Below are 20028 nucleotides of genomic sequence, written 5' to 3'. Positions count from 1 at the left end.
TGGGAAGAAACATACCAAAACGTATAACGTATTGACAATCCGGATGGTCGGAGAATAATGGGAAGAAACATACCAAAACATATAACGCATTGACAATCCGGATGGTCGGCGAATAATGGGAAGAAACATACCAAAACGTATAACGTATTGACAATCGGATGGTCGGAGAATAATGGGAAGAAATATACCAAAACGTATAACGTATTGACAATCGGATGGTCGGAGGCTAATGGGACGAAATATACCGAAAACGTGAGATCATTTGTAGCATTACGATAACGGACAGGGAGAAGAATTTCAATTTTAATTTCATGATACGGTATTTAAAAAAAAATAACAACAAAAAAACGACATAATAAAAAACGCAAATTGGGTTATTGTTAATAGTAGCGTTCAGAGTTTGATCCAGGATTTGAGGTTAGGGGCACCCGTATAATATTTTTATAATGTAATTTTTTAGTGGGGAGAAAGTCCGCTGTGGTCCAGTTTAATCCGACCCTAACATTTGAACCTTAATTTAAATCGAAGAAATCGATACAGCTGTTTAGTGACTTATTCTAGTACTCCGTAAAACACTGAATATTATTTCTGCAGTCCTGAGTTTACCAGCATGTGTAATTATTTTTTGTCAGTACAAATTAGTGCTGTCATTTGTGTGATTTTATACCTTATGACTTTTGGTGAAAATAATTAATATCAAGTTTTCCATCATATGTGGTCTTGTTCAAACAATACATTGTCTGAAACCTTGAAACGTATAGTGCTTCTATGAAATTCATTTTATTGGTAATCAAACACACTTCTTGGAGATTCCATGACAGTTAAAGGTAGTTTCCATTCCACATCTCGAAAATTAATTTGAAATAGAATCAATCTGTCCAAGTTAAAGTCATTAGCGATCGAGATAAACAGATCTTGGATATCCCGAATTCAATTATAGTCATCTTTAATGCAATTTGTTCTCTTATTAAATTTTCTTTTCATAGCGGTTTTGCTACCCATAACGCATTAGCTGTCATGAAATACACTAGTTTAATGGCGTGAATTAGAACATAATGACAATTATTTTAATGAGAATCAGCTTTATTACGATGGCTTGAAAAAAATTGCAAAGGCTTGCTTTTGTCAAAAAACCTTTAGATAGGTTAAGGCTGACCTTTGTGGAGAAGTTGAAAGTGTGTTTGTATATATGTGTAAAATTAAAACGGCAGTAGTTTACCTATGTTACAATATCGTAAATTGATTAGGAAAAGACAACTCATGGTAATAAACAGAAGCTGAGGGAATCGCATCAACTCCGAAAGCAGCGAGACCGGGTCCGTCGACAGAAATTTAGGTGAAATTATAACAAAAAGTGAATCTGAAACTAATCAGATGTTGATATTTTTTTACAGATGCAATTAAAATTACTGTCGTAAATGCTTAAGACATAAAAAGTTGCCAAAACTATTGTAACAATGATAGCTATTATATATATGTAGGTATAATTATTGTAAAAAAATATGATAGCTAGGGTATGTTCTTTTGTTATTCAAGATATATGAAAAGGATGGGTACAGCCTACATAAAAATAAGAAAATGTGGTATTGTTTACTGCTTTGTACATAAATCAGACCGTTGTTTTCTCCTTTAAATTTGTTATGTCTGGGCCTTTTATAGCTTACTTTACGGTATGAGTTCTCCTCATTGTTGAAGGCTGTACGTTGACCTTTAGTTGCTTACATCTACGTCATTTGGTCTCTGATGGATAGTTGACTCAATTACAATCATACTACATCTTATGATTTTTATATTAATGCGGCCCCAATAAAAGCTATGGCATTGTTTACTGCAATTCGGCCAAAATTGTTCCATTTGATGTTTATTTCAATGTCGTTTAATTTGAAAATGCATACATCTGTCAGGTGGTGACAAGCGCTGTTGGTTATAGGTTCTAGGCTAAACCCTCACGGATACTTGTATATGTACATGTAGTTAAAACTGAAAGATACGGTATTTAAATTAAGGCGAGGATGACATTTATTATAGCCGTTTAATAGTAATAAATGGTTCGACATTTTAAATTCTGTTGCCTTTGATATTTGTTCAAATCAAATGTCAACTTGTTGATAAGATATACTGTTACAACTTTTACTCTCATGTGTAAAAGTTTAAAATTCTGTCTTTTTATATACTGTAAATGTCACTGTTTGCCTTTTTCTTTTATCCTCTTTTAATGGTAGAAAACAGAAACATTGATGAAATATAATAGATGTTATGCAATTATTGTTTTTACGAATATGTAATGAATTATAAAACGAAAAGTGTAACGAATGGTGCAGATGTCCTCAATTGCTTTTTTTTTAAATTTTCAACTCCAGTGATGTTTTGATCCTTTAGAGTACTATACACAGACAAAATCTGTTCACGTGAATTTCACATGAAATTCACATGTAAATTTTCACGTGAGATTCACCTCAAACGAGCAAAAAAAAAATGACTCACGTGAAAATTTTCATGTGAATTCCACATGAATTGAGATTCACCTGAATCTCACATGAAATTTTTCACATGAATTTCACATGAACATTAAAAAAAAAATTGGTATTTTTCATGGTTTTGATTTAATTTGAAAATTCAGTTGTTATTTGAATAACGTTATTTTAAAAATTCACGTGAATTTCACGTGAAAAAAATCATGTGATTTTTACGTGAAATTCACGTGACTTTTACATGAAATTCACGTGAAACTCACATGAACTAATTTCATGTGAGTTTCATGTATAAGCTCGTTTGAGGTAAAATTCATGCTAGTTTCACGTGAGATTCACATGAATTTATTCACGTGAAATTGATGTGAGTGAAATTTCCCTGTGTAGTCTTAAAATCTTCCACTGTCAGCACTTTAGAAATTTCGAAAGATTTCATATACAGTATTCTTATTCATAAGAAATTTCTTTTAGTGAATTATTGCGTCAACCTAAGCCCTACACTCTGTAACCCAACTTTATATTTTATCATAATATAATCCCGCTCGTCAAGTGTGTAATTGACTTTTGTTTATCCACCTTTTTCTGTAATTTCAATATTCAATTCTACAATTTAAAGGCGCTAAAATGATGGTGGATTTGCAAAAATACATATATAAACCAAATGCAACACGTTTTTATCTTTTTCAATTTAAAAGACTATCAGTTCATCGTAATAATAAACACATCAAACGTTTTCATCTTATTACATACTATGGGATTATTACGTGTGATTTGACTTGCAGATGATGTTGTACGATATTCTTACATATTATCAACGATGTTACATTGATCTTTGTGATTAGAACACAAAAGAAAAGATGCACTATGAATTTATTTAAATGTTAACATCTGCGACAGCTGGAGACGTAATATACCTTTCTAAGATTATAAAAATTATATTTGTTGCTTCTGAGATATGATTAAATCTATGTAGGTTCTCGGGATTGTTATTAAAAGGTAACACGAAGTTGTACAATGATTTCAAGAAATGTGTCTTTGATCTAGTTGAAGAAATAACTTCCTGTTTTAGGATGTTTTCCAGTAAAGTCATTTGCTTTTTCTTGATATTATATGTCGTTTTGATATTCCGATCGGGGCTAACGGTGTTTCTCATATCTCAAAGTTGCGACTTCCTTGTTATTTATAAATTGCAGTTTAAACTTCATCAAGACCGTACAGAACATCATTTGTTTTGATGTATGTTTGTAGATGACATATTATGTTTCAACAATTCGATTTTCCGAATAAATCAATAAAACAAATCAATCCAAATGTTTTCTTACTTTATAAAAAGTAAAAAATAATTGTTTTCCGATTTTGGATCCTGATATTGGAGTTCGTCACTGAATTCGTTCTACCAAAATTAATGACAAATGGGCAAATTGTATCCTTTCTATTCCTACCTGTACCTCCCTTGAATGTGGTATTTAGTTAAATCTTGTGATAATATTTTGTTAAAAAATTATCAGACTGGAACATCGGTAAACAACTGGTGTCTATATATAAAATAAAATTGAGAATGGAAATGGGGAATATGTCAGAGAGACCTTGCCTCTGGAGACTTAATATACCTTTCCAAGATTATTAAAATTATATTTGTTGCTTCTGTGATATGATTAAATCTATAAATTGTTATTAAAAGGTAACACGAAGATGTACAATGATGTTAAGAAATGTTTCTTTGATTTAGTTGAAGTTTTAGGATGTTTTCCAGTAAACATATTATAATATATATATACAGAAATAAAACAAAGGATATACAAATCTAAAAATAATATGTGGTATAATTACCAATGAGACAATTTTACTCTCCACCAGAGACCAAATGACATAGAAGTTAACAGCCATAGGTCATCGTACGGTCTTCAACAATAAGCAAACCCATACCGCATAATCAGCTATAAAAGGCCCCGAAATGAAAAATGTAAAAGAATTCAAACGAGAAAACTAACGGCCTGATTTAGGTACAAAATAAAGAACGAAAAACAAATATGATATACAGCAACAAACGACAACCACTGAATTACAGGCTCTTGACTTGTGACAGGCACATACAGAATGTGGCGGGGTTAAACTAGTTTGAAATGTTCACTTTTGAGATAATACGCTCGAAGTGACGTGGGTTATTTTAAACACGAAGCGCTTTAAATCAGTTTGTTTGTTTTTACGTGGAACTTCGTTTATTTTTGTGTACTTTATATTACATAATTAAATCTATCTAAAATATAGTGTTTAATCATCCTTAAATGTCTGTCTCATTGGCGTTAACTTAACATTTTCTTTTTTATATACATGAAAGCCAAAAGTTTTAGTGTTGGTCAGAATGATAACTCATATCATTCAATATGCGAGTTCTTTAGCAATGTATACATGGTGTTTGAAATATGTAACATCTATCTTTTTTCCAGAGGCAAGGTCCACAGCATTGAAGTACGACTGTAAATATGCGGAGACATCAGCAGCATTAAATCACCATGTGGATGAACTATTAGTCGGTATTCTTAGCCAAATTAGATTGAAACAAAACCCGGAACTGGCACAGGAAATTCCGGATACACATACCAAGAAACATAAAGAAAGAAAAGGTTCATTTAAAGTTGCAAAAGGACTTTTGAACAAATTGTTTCGTAAAAGTAGCAAGAGAGATAAATCTTGTGAGAATTTGTATGAATTGTAATTGAACTCCATGCTCAAACTGTAACAATCAACTACATGTTTCAAGTTTTTTGGCGTAGAAATCACAAATTCACTTCGTTACGCTCTGTACCTTAATCCATGTTTTAATAATTAAAAAAGCCAACTTTTGTAACGAAATTACGCAGTCATTATATAGTTTGTTTCCGTATGCTGTTTTTGTTGAGTTTGCTTGGATATTATAATTATAATTCGTTTTGTTTTCCCTTGCTTAGAATGAGCACGAATGCTGTAAAAGTCCCAAAAGACAACTATATCATTTTTTCAAATATTGATTCAATGAAAAAAAAAAACACCCTGAGAGATTGCACAGGGAATTCACAGTTTGTAAGCAAATGTTATTAAAAACTTTTGTGGGTGTGTACATTGTGGTCGCCAATAGTGTTTTAGACATTAATATGATTTGAGTGTCACTGATGAATATTTTGTAGACGAAACCCGCGTCTGGTGTACAAAATTTTAATCCTTGTATATATTATGAGTTAATTTATATGTAATGGCAAATGAATATAATGACACAAATTTGCCTTATGAAGTACACACATATACTGTGTGAGCTATCAGTCCAAACATATACCTTTTTCTATTGTATGTAAACAAATTAAAATGTAATGTGTACATGTGCAAAGACTTTAATCAAATTTGTGCGACTTTGCTATATATTTCACACTGAAAATGTCTTGTCACTAATATGTCTAAAATTGTTCCCAATATCATAAACATGCTTTTGAGCGCTAGACTCTTAATCTTGAAGAGTTGTGTAAAGCTGTTACTAAATAATGAAGTATTGCAAAGAAAGACTTACAAAAGATAATAACTATACACATACTTCATAGATATTGGAGTAATGACGATACTTTTCCAACAAACGTAACTAAGACGACAATAACACTTGCAAGCAAAACTACTTATAATAAATCATCATAAACTGCTTGTATTTGACTTGTATTTGTTATGAAGGCATAATGGTTCAATATGCTAGTATTAAAAAAAAATATTTTATTTTGCTATTTGATATAGTAAATGTAGTACTGATGATTTAATGTAACAAATGAGAAGGTATAATGGCATTTTTCTGGCCCCTTGAATTCGAAAATAACAAAAGTACTATAAATCTACCAAAAAACGTTCATCAGTTGTTGATAGGACATTAACCTATATTTTGACCAAACTATATGCGTGAAATGTCCATTTTTTTTGTCAAAACACAAATTTCTTCATGTATATGATGTCATAGTGACATCATAAGAGACATTTCTGTACTAAAGATTCCAGATTACAGTAGCGTGTTTATTTATCAATAAAATAAACATAATTTGAAAGGCTTCAATAAGTTTACTATTTTTGCAATTCCAGGGGGCAAATACAGTCTCATATACCTCCTCCTTTCTCATAGCAATACAGTTCAGAGGTTATTTAGATGTGTTCTTTTTGCTTTTCCTTTGTAATACATTTTCCACTAATTTGTTAGTGCATTGTAATATATAGTTTTCTTGTGTAATATTTGTAAAATGGAATTAGGGTTATGGATGTAAAGACAATAATCATATACTAGGATGAAAATAAATTATGAAAATCCCTTTAACAACTGTTGTCTTATCTTTGTTTTCAATCAAAACAATAGGGATAGTTCAATGCACCGAAGGATATCGGATTGTATTTTGTAGGTCATTGGAGACACAAGTAGAGAGTAAAACTATAGAGACAAGAAGGTCTGCTTCCCTTATTGTCATATCTTTTTGGAATTTTCGGTTTTTAATTCTCTACAACTTCCTATTTGATTTGGCCTTCGAACTGTTTTGATTCGAGCGCCTTTGATAATTTTTGTTGAGACACAACGCGCTTCTGGCATACCAAATTATAAGCCTTGTATTTGTTATACCCCCCCCCCCACCCGGCTGCTGGACGAAGGGGGTATTAAGTATTGTTTTGACCGTACGTCCCTCCCTCCGTCCTTCAGTCCGTCCGCTTCATTTTCGTCTCCGCACTCTAAGGCTTAAGTTTGCCACATCCAAATGTTATTAAGCTCATACGCAATGCTAAGAACTAAAACTAGCAAACATAGTTCGAATTTGGGCACCGAGTCACTTAATGTTCTACAGTTATGCCCCTTTATAACCTTGAAAATTGCAAATGTTTTTCGTTTCCGTACTCTAACTTAACTTTGCCTTATCCAAATTTGATGAAACTCGCACACAATGCTAAGAACATACACTCGGAAAATTACAATGTATTTCTTTTTTCTTCAAACAGTTGCTTACGGACAAGTAAAACCTAAGGTCTATAACATAATCAAAATTTTCAGTTTTTCTATTGTCAACTTTTCATACCTCTGTAGTAAAATAATATCTGCATCAATGGACCTCTACGTATCTCTGTTCATACGATATTCATTTTGAAGATTTCAAAAGGATAGATATACTAATAACTCAAATAGATATAAGAAGATGTGGTATGAGTGCCAATGAGACAACTCTCCATCCAAGTCAAAATTTATAAAAGTAAACCATTATAGGTCAAAGAAAGGTCTTCAACACGGAGCCTTGGCTCACACCGAACAGCAAGCTATAAAGGGCCCCAAAAATTACTAGTGTCCATTCAAACGGGAAAACCAACGGTTTAATCTATATAAAAACGAAAAACGAGAAACACTTATGAACCACATCAAAATCTACTTAATCACGGGTATATATTAGGTAGAAAGACTGAAAGTAACCACTTACGTTCACCAGAATTGGTTGACCGTTACATGTTTACCAACTTCTCAACTCACATGTGACATTTCAACCTTGTCATAGATCCAACATGTCAACTTTGTTAACCTAAAGTTATTACCAATTTTTCTTGCTTTAACATTTGCTCCTTAATGTGACCTTTGAATTGTTTAACGGTTGAAAAATGCACTATAAATATACTTAATAACTTGTTGACGTACTTGATTTTTTTCTGTTGAAATAAATTGAAATAACTTGCACTTTCACTTCCTATTTTTTTCTACTTTATATCTTACACGAGATAGTTGAACAACCATGTCCCAAGTCAGGAGCCTGTAGTTCAGGGGTTGTCGTTGGTTCAAGTCTGTCATATTTATTTTTCGTAAACTGTTTTGTTATGAAAAATATGAAAACAACACGTAATAAATTTCATGCGTCCGGAGCGCTTTTCTAGGTTTACCTTCATCAGGAACTCTCAAAGCCGAATATTTGAAAGTCAAAGATGTATAAGAACCGATACAGTTGAAGAGCTATATAACCTAAAAAAGACCTAAAAAGTAGCCAAATCCATCTAAAGCCAACTTTGCCTTAGGGAGTTGAAACCTAGCTTCTTTGTTGAAGTCGTTTTTTTTGTTTTTTATAGTGATTATGATTATAAAACACAATGTTGACTGCTGTACCCCAATTTTAGACATTTTTACCTATTATGTCTGTTTGTTTTGCTCACTCAATTAAATTCTACGAGACTGTCATACCAGTGTGAGGGTTTAGCTAGCTATGAAACCATGTTTTATCCACCATTTTCTACATAAGGAAATGCCTGTACCAAGTCAGGAATATAACAGTTGTATGTTATATGTTTTGGAGTTTAGTGTGACGTCACTGAACTAGTACACAATTTAATTTAGGGACAAGCTGAGGACCACCTCCGGGTGCGGGATTTTCTCGCTGCGTTGAAGACCCGTTGGTGGCCTTCGGCTGTTGTCTGCTCTTTGGTCGGGTTGTTGTCTCTTTGACATATTCCCCATTTCCATTCTCAATTTTATAAATAAACCAAATGTAACACGTTTTTATTTTTTTCAATTTAAAAGACTATCAGTTCATCGTAATAATAAACACATCAAACGTTTTCATCTTATTTCATACTATGGGATTATAACGTATGATTTGATTTGCAGATGATGTTGTAAAATATTCTTACATATTATCAACGATGTTACATTGATCTTTGTGATTATAACACAAAAGAAAAGATGCATTATGAATTTATTTAAATGTTAACATCTGCAGCAGCTGGAGACTTAATATACCTTTCTTAGATTATTAAAATTATATTTGTTGCTTCTAAGATATGATTAAATCTATGTAGGTTCTCGGGATTGTTATTAAAAGGTAACACGAAGTTTTACACTGATTTCAAGCAATGTGTCTTTGATCTAGTTGAAGAAATAACTTCCTGTTTTAGGATGTTTTCCAGTAAACATATTATAAAAGTCATTTGCTTTTTCTTGATATTATATAAGTCGTTTTGATATTCCGATCGGGACTAAAGGTGTTTCTCATATCTCAAAGTTGCGACTTCCTTGTTATTTATAAATTGCAGTTTAAACTTCATCAAGACCGTACAGAACATCATTTGTTTTGATATATGTTTGTAGATGATATATTATCTTTAAACAATTCGATTTTCCGAATAAATCAATAAAACAAATTAATCCAAATATTTTCTTACTTAAAGTTTATAAAAAGAAAAAAATAATTTCCGTTTTTGGATCCTGATATTGGAGTTCATCACTGAATTCGTTCTACCAAAATTAATGACAAATGGGCAAATTGTTTCCTTTCTATTCCTACCTGTTTCTCCCTTGAATGTGATATTTAGTTAATTCTTGTGATAATATTTTGTTAAAAAATTATGAGATTGGAACATCGGTAATCAACTGGTGTCTATATATGTCAAGAACTAGACGATCTACACAAAGCAACTTGCGTCAAAATAATGCAGACAAACCACATGTTATATTAATTGGAACGTCAAATATTGAAAGAATTGATGTATCTAAATTGTCATCAAAGTTTACAATGGAGAAGCGAATTGCTTACACTTTACCTGATACCGAGAAAAGTTTGCGAGAAATTGAGCATGCACCTGATATAATTGCGTTTCACTCCTTAACAAATGAGCTACGTGAAAAAAGTGCAGAAATTTGTGTTAACAAAATGAAGGAAATTATATCTTTAACATGTGATTTATATCCATCTTCAAAAGTTATCTTATCTACACCAACACCTAGAGCTGACAACGAAAGCTTCAATATGAAAGGTCAGTTGATAAGTGCTTTATTGAAGCAGGAATACTTTGATACCGAAAAAGTTTATCTGTGTGATCACAGTAACCTAGCTAATAAAGGCAGAGCAATCCCTAGATTTCTTAGTGAGGATGATAAATATCACCTTTCAGATCAAGGTGTAAACGTGTTTGCAGCAAATATTCGGGATATAATTGATGAAGCACTAGATCTACCAAAACGTAGACCTTTTTATAACAGCAATGTTAACCTGAATAACGGATCAAGAGGCGGATATCGTGGACGTGGTGGATATGGTGGATATCGTGGGCGTGGTGGATATCGTGGTCGCGGTTATAACACTTATAACAATTATCAAAGTCGGGGTCGTGGATATGGGCAGCCTTAATATGCTGATACATTTGTATTTAGATTTTCTTAGTAAAGAAGATAAAGTTGCCAGTTATAATTAAGTTTTGTTTGATATATTGTAAACAATTGTAGCTAGATTTTGTTTTGCTTTCTGTTTTATCTAAACTTAAATTGTCATTTATATAGGACAATAAAAAGATAATTTCATTTTTGCCTTTCCTCAGTTAGAGGAGTTTGTTATTTTATAAGAGGGAAAAGAGTTTTATTATTTTACAAGGATTTCATATTCATATTACCTGCCCAAAAGCTGACTGTCAAAGTTAATAAAAGATTATTGTACAATTAACCAGTGGTGAGAGGGAATTTTAAAAGATTACTATTAAAAAAGCAATTATGACCAGTCAAAAGAGAAATAATTTTTTTCACAACATAACATTTTGTGTTTGGAACATAGGTGGGCTTATTTCAAAGCATCATGATAAAATAACAGATCCCCTTTTTCTTCAAGAGATAAGAAAATATGATGTTATACTATTAACTGAGACCCATGTAGGTTATAACACTACAATCAATATTGAGGGTTTTAACTATTACCCTATTTGTAGACCACAATCAGCTAACTCTAGATACTATGGGGGCTTAGGTATTTTGATCAAATATGAAGTTCGCAAGGGCATCAAGATTTTGATAAATACATGTAAAGATTATCAATGGTTACAGTTTGATAAACATTATTTTAATCTAAGTACAGATATATTCCTATGTTTGGCATATATTATACCAGCTACTTCATTTTATGTTGATCAATCAGAAGATGACACACTAGAAAACATAGAAAAAGATATCATAAATTTTAGCCATCAAGGTAGTATTATATTGTGTGGGGACTTAAATGCAAGGACAGGGTCAGAGCCAGATTTTATAATAAATGATGTTAATGATACACATATACCAATGTATGATAATTATAGTTGTGATATTATTCAAGAAAAGAGATTAAGTTATGATATGAAAGTAGATTCAAGAGGTAAACAACTTCTGGACTTGTGTATTGCGTCCAAATTACGTATTTTAAATGGAAGAATGTGGGGCGATTCTTATGGTAAATACACTTGTATAAAAGCAGTAGGTAGTAGTGTGGTTGACTATGTTATCATGTCGGAAGACTTGATTGAAGATACTTTATTTTTTCATGTTGCTGATTTTTTATCAACTCTGTCAGACTGTCACTGTAAACTGACATTTGGCCTGTTAGCTAGTTACTCGCATAAAGCTAAGGAGCAAGACAATACTATTTTATTTCCAGGAAAATATATATGGTCAGAAACCTCTACACAAAAACTTCAAGATACTTTATGCCAGCCAATTATTAGAAATAGTATCAAAAATTTTTTAGACACAAAATTTAATCTTTCAGAGGACTATATTGAAAAGGCAGCTAATGAATGTTTTGATATAATAGATAATGCTGCCAGTAAATGTTTAATATTCCGTAAAACCAAGAAAAAAGTTGCACGTAAATACAAAAACAAAAAATGGTTTGACAAAGACCTGGTACAAAAACGTAAAAGCCTTATTTCTAAAGGTGAGCTGTTATCAAAATTCCCCTGGGACCCAATTATAAAAGGGTCTTACTATAAATGTTATAGGGAGTATAATAAGCTACGTAAATATAAACAAAGGAAATTTAAACAAAACATTCTTGACAGTCTGGATAATCTAAGGGATAATAATCCAAAGAGTTATTGGAATCTCATCAAAGAATTAAAAGAAGACAATTTGGATGGTCCAGAACATTCTATTCAAACTAACGTCTGGTTTTCATATTTTCAATCTTTAAATCTCAACTCTGACAAATTTAAAGACAGATTAGAGGAAATTAACAAGAAAGTAAAAAATTTAGAAAATAATCCAACTTTTTGTGAACTGGATTACAAAATAACCCTAAAAGAAATTTTGGATGCTATAAATAAACTAAAGAATAATAAAGCTGCAGGACTAGATGGTATCCCAAACGAGATATTAAAATCAGGGGGTAGTATATTTGCACCTGTTTTGCAGAAACTTTTTAACTTGATATTCTGCTCTGGAACATACCCTCGCAAATGGTCATTGTCTTATATATGTCCAATTTTTAAAGCAGGGAGTCCTAGTAAACCTGAAAATTACAGAGGCATAGCAATTAATTCATGCATTGGAAAATTATTTAACAGTATTCTTAATAAAAGACTTGACATTCATCTTGATAAAAATAATATAATTCATCCATGTCAGGTTGGTTTCTCAAAAAAGAGCAGAACATCTGACCATATGTTTGTTTTAAAAACCATATTAGATAAATATACTAACAGAAAAGGGGGGAAAATTTATGCTTGCTTTGTGGACTTTAAAAAGGCTTTTGATAGGGTCATACACTGTGGTATTAGATACAAATTATTGGAAAATAACATATCTGGAAAATTTTATACTATTTTAAAAGACATGTACAGAAAAAATGAAATGTCGGTGAAAGTGGGTAATGTACTAACGCCATCTTTCAGCTCGCTAGTTGGGGTTAGGCAAGGGGATGTTCTAAGCCCAAATTTATTTAAGCTTTTCATTAACGATCTGCCTCCAAGATTTGAGTCGAGTCCAGATGCTGTTTATATCAATGGGCGTAGAATTGATTGTCTTATGTACGCCGATGACATTATTATATTATCAAACACTAAACAGGGTCTGCAAACCCGACTTGATAACCTGCAAACTTATTGTATTGATTGGTGTCTAGATGTTAACTTGTCCAAAACAAAAGTTTTAATTTTTAACAAGCCTGGAAAATTTTTGAAGGAATCACTTTGATTAGATAATGAGGCTATAGAATGTGTTAACAGATATAAATATTTAGGGATAGTCTTTACTTCCAGTGGTCTTTTTCAGCAGGGGAAAGAAGAGCTATTCAAAAAGTCCTTAAAGGCAAAATTTAAACTACAAAAATCCATGTCAGCTTGTAATCCAAGTATTGATACTGCAATCCATTTATATGATCACACAATAAAACCAATTTTATTATATTGTAGTGAAATCTGGGGTACCTTTAAGATTAACTCTGCTGCTTGCAAGAAAAAAAGTGATTATCTATTTGAATTAATTTACATAAATGATTATTTGGAAAAATCACATTTCAGGTATCTAAAATATATTCTTGGTGTAAATAAAAAAGCCTCAAATTTGGCAGTGTTATCAGAGGTTGCAAGATTTCCTCTTTATTTTTCTGTCATTATATCTATGGTAAAATATGTACACAGGCTTAACAAATTGGACGATGGGTTACTTTATGATGCTTATGTTTGTAATAAAATTTTAGATGCAGGAAACATTAATTGTTGGTATTCATCTATGAGATATGTCCTTCAATCACTTGATATACAAAATTTGAATACAAAGCTCAATAGATTAATTAAATTTGTAAAATGTAAACTTTGTAACAGTTTTAAAACATTTTGGGGGGTCAAAAGATCTGATACCTTATCACAAGGTAATAGTAAATTAGAAAATTATTTCAACCTCAAGACTGACTTCGTAAAGGAGGCTTATTTATCAATTAAAGATTTTAATATAAGAAGAGCTATATGTAAATTGAGAATAAGTGCACATGATCTTAAAATTGAGAAAGATAGGTATAGTAAAAAATACATAGAGAGAAGTCAGCGTCTATGTCATCACTGCCTATCACATGGATCAAATTCTATTGAAGATGAGACCCATTTCACAGTAAGTTGTCCTTTATATAACGAACAGAGAAAATTATTATGGGATAAAGTAAACAGTTTTTGTAATAATTTTAAAGAATTACCCAAGGATAAAAAATATTTCTGGCTGTTCACAAATGAGCATTTACCAACTCTTATGTGCCTAGGCAATTATATAATTAAGTGTTTAGAAATAAGATCCAGGTGGATACAAAATATATAAAATTATTATGCAATTATTGTTAATGTTATGTAAGACACATGATGTGTTAGGCTCTGATCCTGTCCAATATATGATAGTATTATATTAGGATATAGTTTTTCTTTTTTCCAATCATATTGTGCTTAATATTGTTGTAAATGATGCCCTTTATGGGTTCTTGATTAGATTAATAAAATTCTTCTTAAATTCTTATCTTATATAATTTAATTTTGGATGTAACACGTCTTCTGATTGGCTGAAAGTGTTTTGTGTATCAGCTCATAGACATAATTTTGTCATGTGACCGTGACGTCACCAACGTTTTTTTCAAAATTTGCTCCTTAAAAATGGAATTTAGAATTTAATTATAAGGAATGACTGTAATATTTTTTCTGTCTATTCGAAATAACCTAAAAAATGTGGTGCACACTTATAAATAACCCGCTACGCGGGTTATTCAGTGTGCACCACATTTTTAAGGTTATTTCTTCATAGACAGAAAAAAATATTACACTCATTCCTTAAATATATACAGAAATAAAACAAAGGATATACAAATATAAAAATAAGAAGATGTGGTATAATTGCCAATGAGACAACTCTCCACCAGAGACCAAATGACATAGAAGTTAACAGCTATAGGTCACCCTACGGTCTTCAACAATGAGCAAAAACCATACCGCATAATCAGCTATAAAAGGCCCTGAAATGACAAATGTAAAAGAATTCAAACGAGAAAACTAACGGCCTGATTTAGGTACAAAATAAAGAACGAAAAACAAATATGATATACAGCAACAAACGACAACCACTGAATTACAGGCTCTTGACTTGTGACAGGCACATACAGAATGTGGCGGGGTTAAACTAGTTTAAATCAGTTTGTTTGTTTTTACGTGGAACTTCGTTTATTTTTGTGTACCATATATTACATAATTAAATCTTAGTGTTGAATCCTTAAATTTCTGTCTCATTATTACATAACATAACATAACATAACATTTCCTTTTTTTTTTATACATGAACAGTTTTAGTGTTGTTGAGAATGATAACTCATATCATTCAATATGCGAGTTCTTTAGCGATGTATACATGGTGTTTGAAATATGTAACATCTATCTTTTTCCAGAGGCAAGGTCCACAGCATTGAAGTACGACTGTAAATATGCGGAGACATCAGCAGCATTAAATCACCATGTGGATGAACTATTAGTCGGTATTCTTAACCAAATTAGATTGAAACAAAACCCGGAACTTGCACAGGAAGTTCCGGATACACATACCAAGAATCATAAAGAAAGAAAAGGTTCATTTAAAGTTGCAAAAGGACTTTTGAACAAATTGTTTCGTAAAAGTAGCAAGAGAGATAAATCTTGTGAGAATTTGTATGAATTGTAATTGAACTCCATGCTCAAACTACATGTTTCTAGTTTTTTTGGCGTAGAAATCACAAATTCACTTCGTTACGCTCTGTACCTTAATCCATGTTTTAATGATTAAAAAGCCAACTTTTGTAACGAAATTACGCAGTCATTATATATTTTGTTTCCGTATGCTGTTTTTGTTGTGTTATCATAATTATAATTTGTTTTCCATAGCTTAGAATGAGCACGAATTCTGCTGTAAACGTCCCAAAAGACAGCTGTATCATTTTTTCAAATATTGATTTAATGAGAAAAAAAAAGACCCTGAGTGACTGCACAGGGAATTCACAGTTTGTTAGCAAATGTTATTAAAAACTTTTGTGGGTGTGTACATTGTGGTCGCCAATAGTGTTTTAGACATTAATATGATTTGAGTGTCACTGATGAATATTTTGTAGACGAAACCCGCGTCTGGTGTACAAAATTTTAATCCTTGTACATATTATGAGTTCATTTATATGTAATGGCAAATGAATAAAATGAAACAAATTTGCCTTATGAAGTACACATATATATTGTGTAAGCTATCATTCCAAACATATACCTTTTTCTATTGTATGTAAACAAATTAAAATGTAATGTGTACATGTGCAAAGATTGTAATCAAATTTGTACGACTTTGCTATATATTTCACACTGAAAATGCCTGTAATGTGTATATGTGCAAAGACTTTAATCAAATTTGTGCGACTTTGCTATATATTTCACACTGAAAATGTCTTGTCACTAATATGTCTAAAATTGTTCCCAATATCATAAACATGCTTTTGAGCGCTAGACTCTTAATCTTGAAGAGTTGTGTAAAGCTGTTACTAAATAATGAAGTATTGCAAAGAAAGACTTACAAAAGATAATAACTATACACATACTTCATAGATATTGGAGTAATGACGATACTTTTCCAACAAACGTAACTAAGACGACAATAACACTTGCAAGCAAAACTACTTATAATAAATCATCATAAACTGTTTGTATTTGACTTGTATTTGTTATGAAGGCATAATGGTTCAATATGCTAGTATTAAAAAAAAATATTTTATTTTGCTATTTGATATAGTAAATGTAGTACTGATGATTTAATGTAACAAATGAGAAGGTATAATGGCATTTTTCGGGCCCCTTGAATTCGATATAACAAAAGTATTAGAAATCTAGCAAAAAACGTTCCTCAGTTGTTAATAGGACATTAATCTATATTTTGATCAAAATATGTGCGTGAAATGACCATTGTTTGTTCAAAACACAAATTTCTTCATGTTTATGATGTCATAGTGACATCATAAGAGACATTTCTATACTAAAGATTCCAGATTACAGTAGCGTGTTTATTTATCAATAAAATAAACATAATTTGAAAGGCTTGAATAAGTTTACTATTTTTGCAATTCCAGGGGGCAAATACAGTCTCATATACCTCCTCCTTTCTCATAGCAATACAGTTCAGAGGTTATTTAGATGTGTTCTTTTTGCATTTCCTTTGTAATATATTTTCCACTAATTTGTTAGTGCATTGTTATATATAGTTTTCTTGTGTAATATTTGTAAAATGGAATTTGGGTTATGGATGTAAAGACAATAATCACTAGGATGAAAATAAATTATGAAAATTCCTTTAACAACTGTTGTCTTATCTTTGTTTTCAATCAAACCAATAGGAATAGTTCAATGCACCGAAGGATATCGGATTGTATTTTGTAGGTCATTGGAGACACAAGAAGAGGGTATAAATATAGAGACAAGAAGGTCTGCTTCCCTAATTGTCACATCTTTTTGGAATTTTTGTTTTTTTAATTCTCTTCAACTTCCTATTTGATTTGGCCTTCGAACTGTTTTGATTCGAGCGCCTTTTATAATATTTATCGAGACACAACGCGCTTCTGGCATACCAAATTATAAGCATGGTATTTGTTATGCCCCTGCCTCGCCGCTAGACGAAGGGGGCATTAAGTGTTACCTTTGACCGTACGTCCCTCCGTCCTTGAGTCCGTCCGCCTCATTTCGTCTCCGCACTCTAAGGCTTAAGTTTGCCACATCCAAATGTTATGAAGCTCATACACAATGCTAAGAACTAAAACTAGCAAACATAGTTCGAATTTGGGCACCGAGTCACTTAATGTTCTACAGTTATGCCCCTTTATAACCTTGAAAATTGCAATTTTGTTCTCGTTTCCGCACTCTAACCTAACTTTGCCTCATCCAAATTTGATGAAACTCGCACACAATGCTAAGAACATACACTCGGAAAATTACAAATTCAGTTTTTCTATTGTCAACTTTTCATTCCTCTGTAGTAAAATAATATCTGCATCAATGGACCTCTACGTATCTCTGTTCATACGATATTCATTTTGAAGATTTCAAAAGTATAGATTTACTAATAACTCAAGTTCTCCTGGTATAAATAACCCATCAATGTAGACATTAAACCAATACTTGTACCAATTATCCAAGTATAACCAATACTTGTACCAAATATCCAAGTATTATGTATAAACACTCTGAATATGCACGCCATAAAAGGCTATAATAAATACCAAAGACTTTGTAAAGTGGATAGTCGCACGACAACGCCGATGCTGAACCCAAAGAACGGGAAGCTATTTGTTACTATATAATAATATATGGAAAATTGTATAGTCCAAAATGTAAATAAAACAAAAAAGAAATTCATTAAATTCCCAAATTCTGAGAAACGATCATACGTTCTGATAAATCGTCTTTCACATAGCCATTCTTTGAAGTGTCCGACTTCCAACGTCCATGACATTTAAAAAGTCTATCTGGAACACCAAACCTTGCAGCGGCCGTAGCACCACAAGATCGTAAACTGTAATCTGTATGATTTTATATCGGGAACAAATGGAGAAATGGCATCAATGAAAATTTCCCTCATCCTTGTATAGAGCTTAAAGGCTTTTTGTTGAATGAAAAACAAATTTTCCTTTCACTTGTGACAAATTCCTGAATAAATACAAATTTGAATCAGATTGAATGCCACTCCATTGCATATATAATTCCAAATTTGAATTGGACGCAAAGTTGTGCCGTTCTTTACAATAATCAACCAGTTTCCATCTCTGTAAATATTCGTTTTTTCGATAAAAATTGAAATGTGTGACGACTTGCAATTAATATCATAATAACGCAAATTCAACAATTCTGATACACGCATAAAAACCTGGATATCCCAATATACACGCACAAATGGTACGTAGTGTAAAACGATTATATGCACAAAATAACTTGTTATACATATCCTGTTATAGCTCAGAAGTTAACTGTTCTTTCTTCCTGATTTGTGAACCTAATTTCCTTTTAGCATCTTCAAAAACACATTTCACTAATTGAGAATTTGTTGGAGAATCTTCACCAGTAATCGAGTGCGCCCCTTTATACTGTAGTATGCATCACATACAGGACTAGAGGTAGCAGAAAAATTGTACCACAGAAATATAAAGCTATAAATAAGATTTTGTCTGTAAAATATCGACATCAGAAATGTGGTTGTCATTTCGCCCACTTTTTCCATTGCTAAAATCCAAAGTAGTATTTCTTCACTATGTTGTCCGATTTACTATATGCTAACGAATCAGGCATAAAGCCTAATTGACTGTCAATATCATTTGGTAACTCTGCAATATAGTTTCTGAACACCTGGAAAACATATTCAATAACATAATTTTAAATAAATATGTGGTTCCTTCCAAGTTTTCACATTATATATAGTTAATCAATATACCATAGTAATACATAATAGACCATAAAATTTAAAAATACAATATGCAATAAAATGTCACCAATACATGAAAACTACCACCAAGTTAATACTAATTGTTAATTTAATGTCTCCCTAAACTCCATTCTAAGAGCCAACACCTTAAATGGTAAATCAATATGCCAAAAACCGAGTTATTCCCTCTACCAGGTAAAAAGTTAGCTTTGTTAGTAGTAATGTAAACCCATCACCTGGTCAATAAATCTATCTCCTTTGGGACATAAAAACGGCCAGTAATACGCCGATCTCCACAAAGGTAAAATAACAGTACCATATGCCTTGCACTGCTGCATGTATACATAATGACTTTCAATA

General features: G+C 31.9%; 1 protein-coding gene across 2 annotated transcripts in view; it reads left to right on the top strand.

The window, feature by feature from the left end:
• The window catches only part of LOC127700822 (ras-related protein Ral-B-like), a 53026-nt gene extending 37103 nt beyond the window's left edge, over nt 1-15923 (top strand). The window contains exon 4 of one of the 2 annotated variants that reach the window (XM_052204503.1): nt 15641-15923. In XM_052204503.1, coding sequence (XP_052060463.1) covers nt 15641-15909 — 269 coding nt within the window. In that variant the 3' untranslated portion in view covers nt 15910-15923. Of the gene's footprint in view, nt 1-4918; nt 6793-15640 lie in introns of those variants that run through there. The other variant, XM_052204502.1, reaches the window with a different exon arrangement.
• Nucleotides 15924-20028: the final 4105 nt, after the last annotated feature.

This window comes from Mytilus californianus, unplaced genomic scaffold (genome assembly GCF_021869535.1).
Source record: "Mytilus californianus isolate M0D057914Y unplaced genomic scaffold, xbMytCali1.0.p SCAF_5, whole genome shotgun sequence".
Taxonomy (NCBI): domain Eukaryota; kingdom Metazoa; phylum Mollusca; class Bivalvia; order Mytilida; family Mytilidae; genus Mytilus; species Mytilus californianus.
The sequence above is the reverse complement of the archived record's forward strand: the minus strand, read 5'-3'. Positions and strand labels throughout refer to the sequence as shown.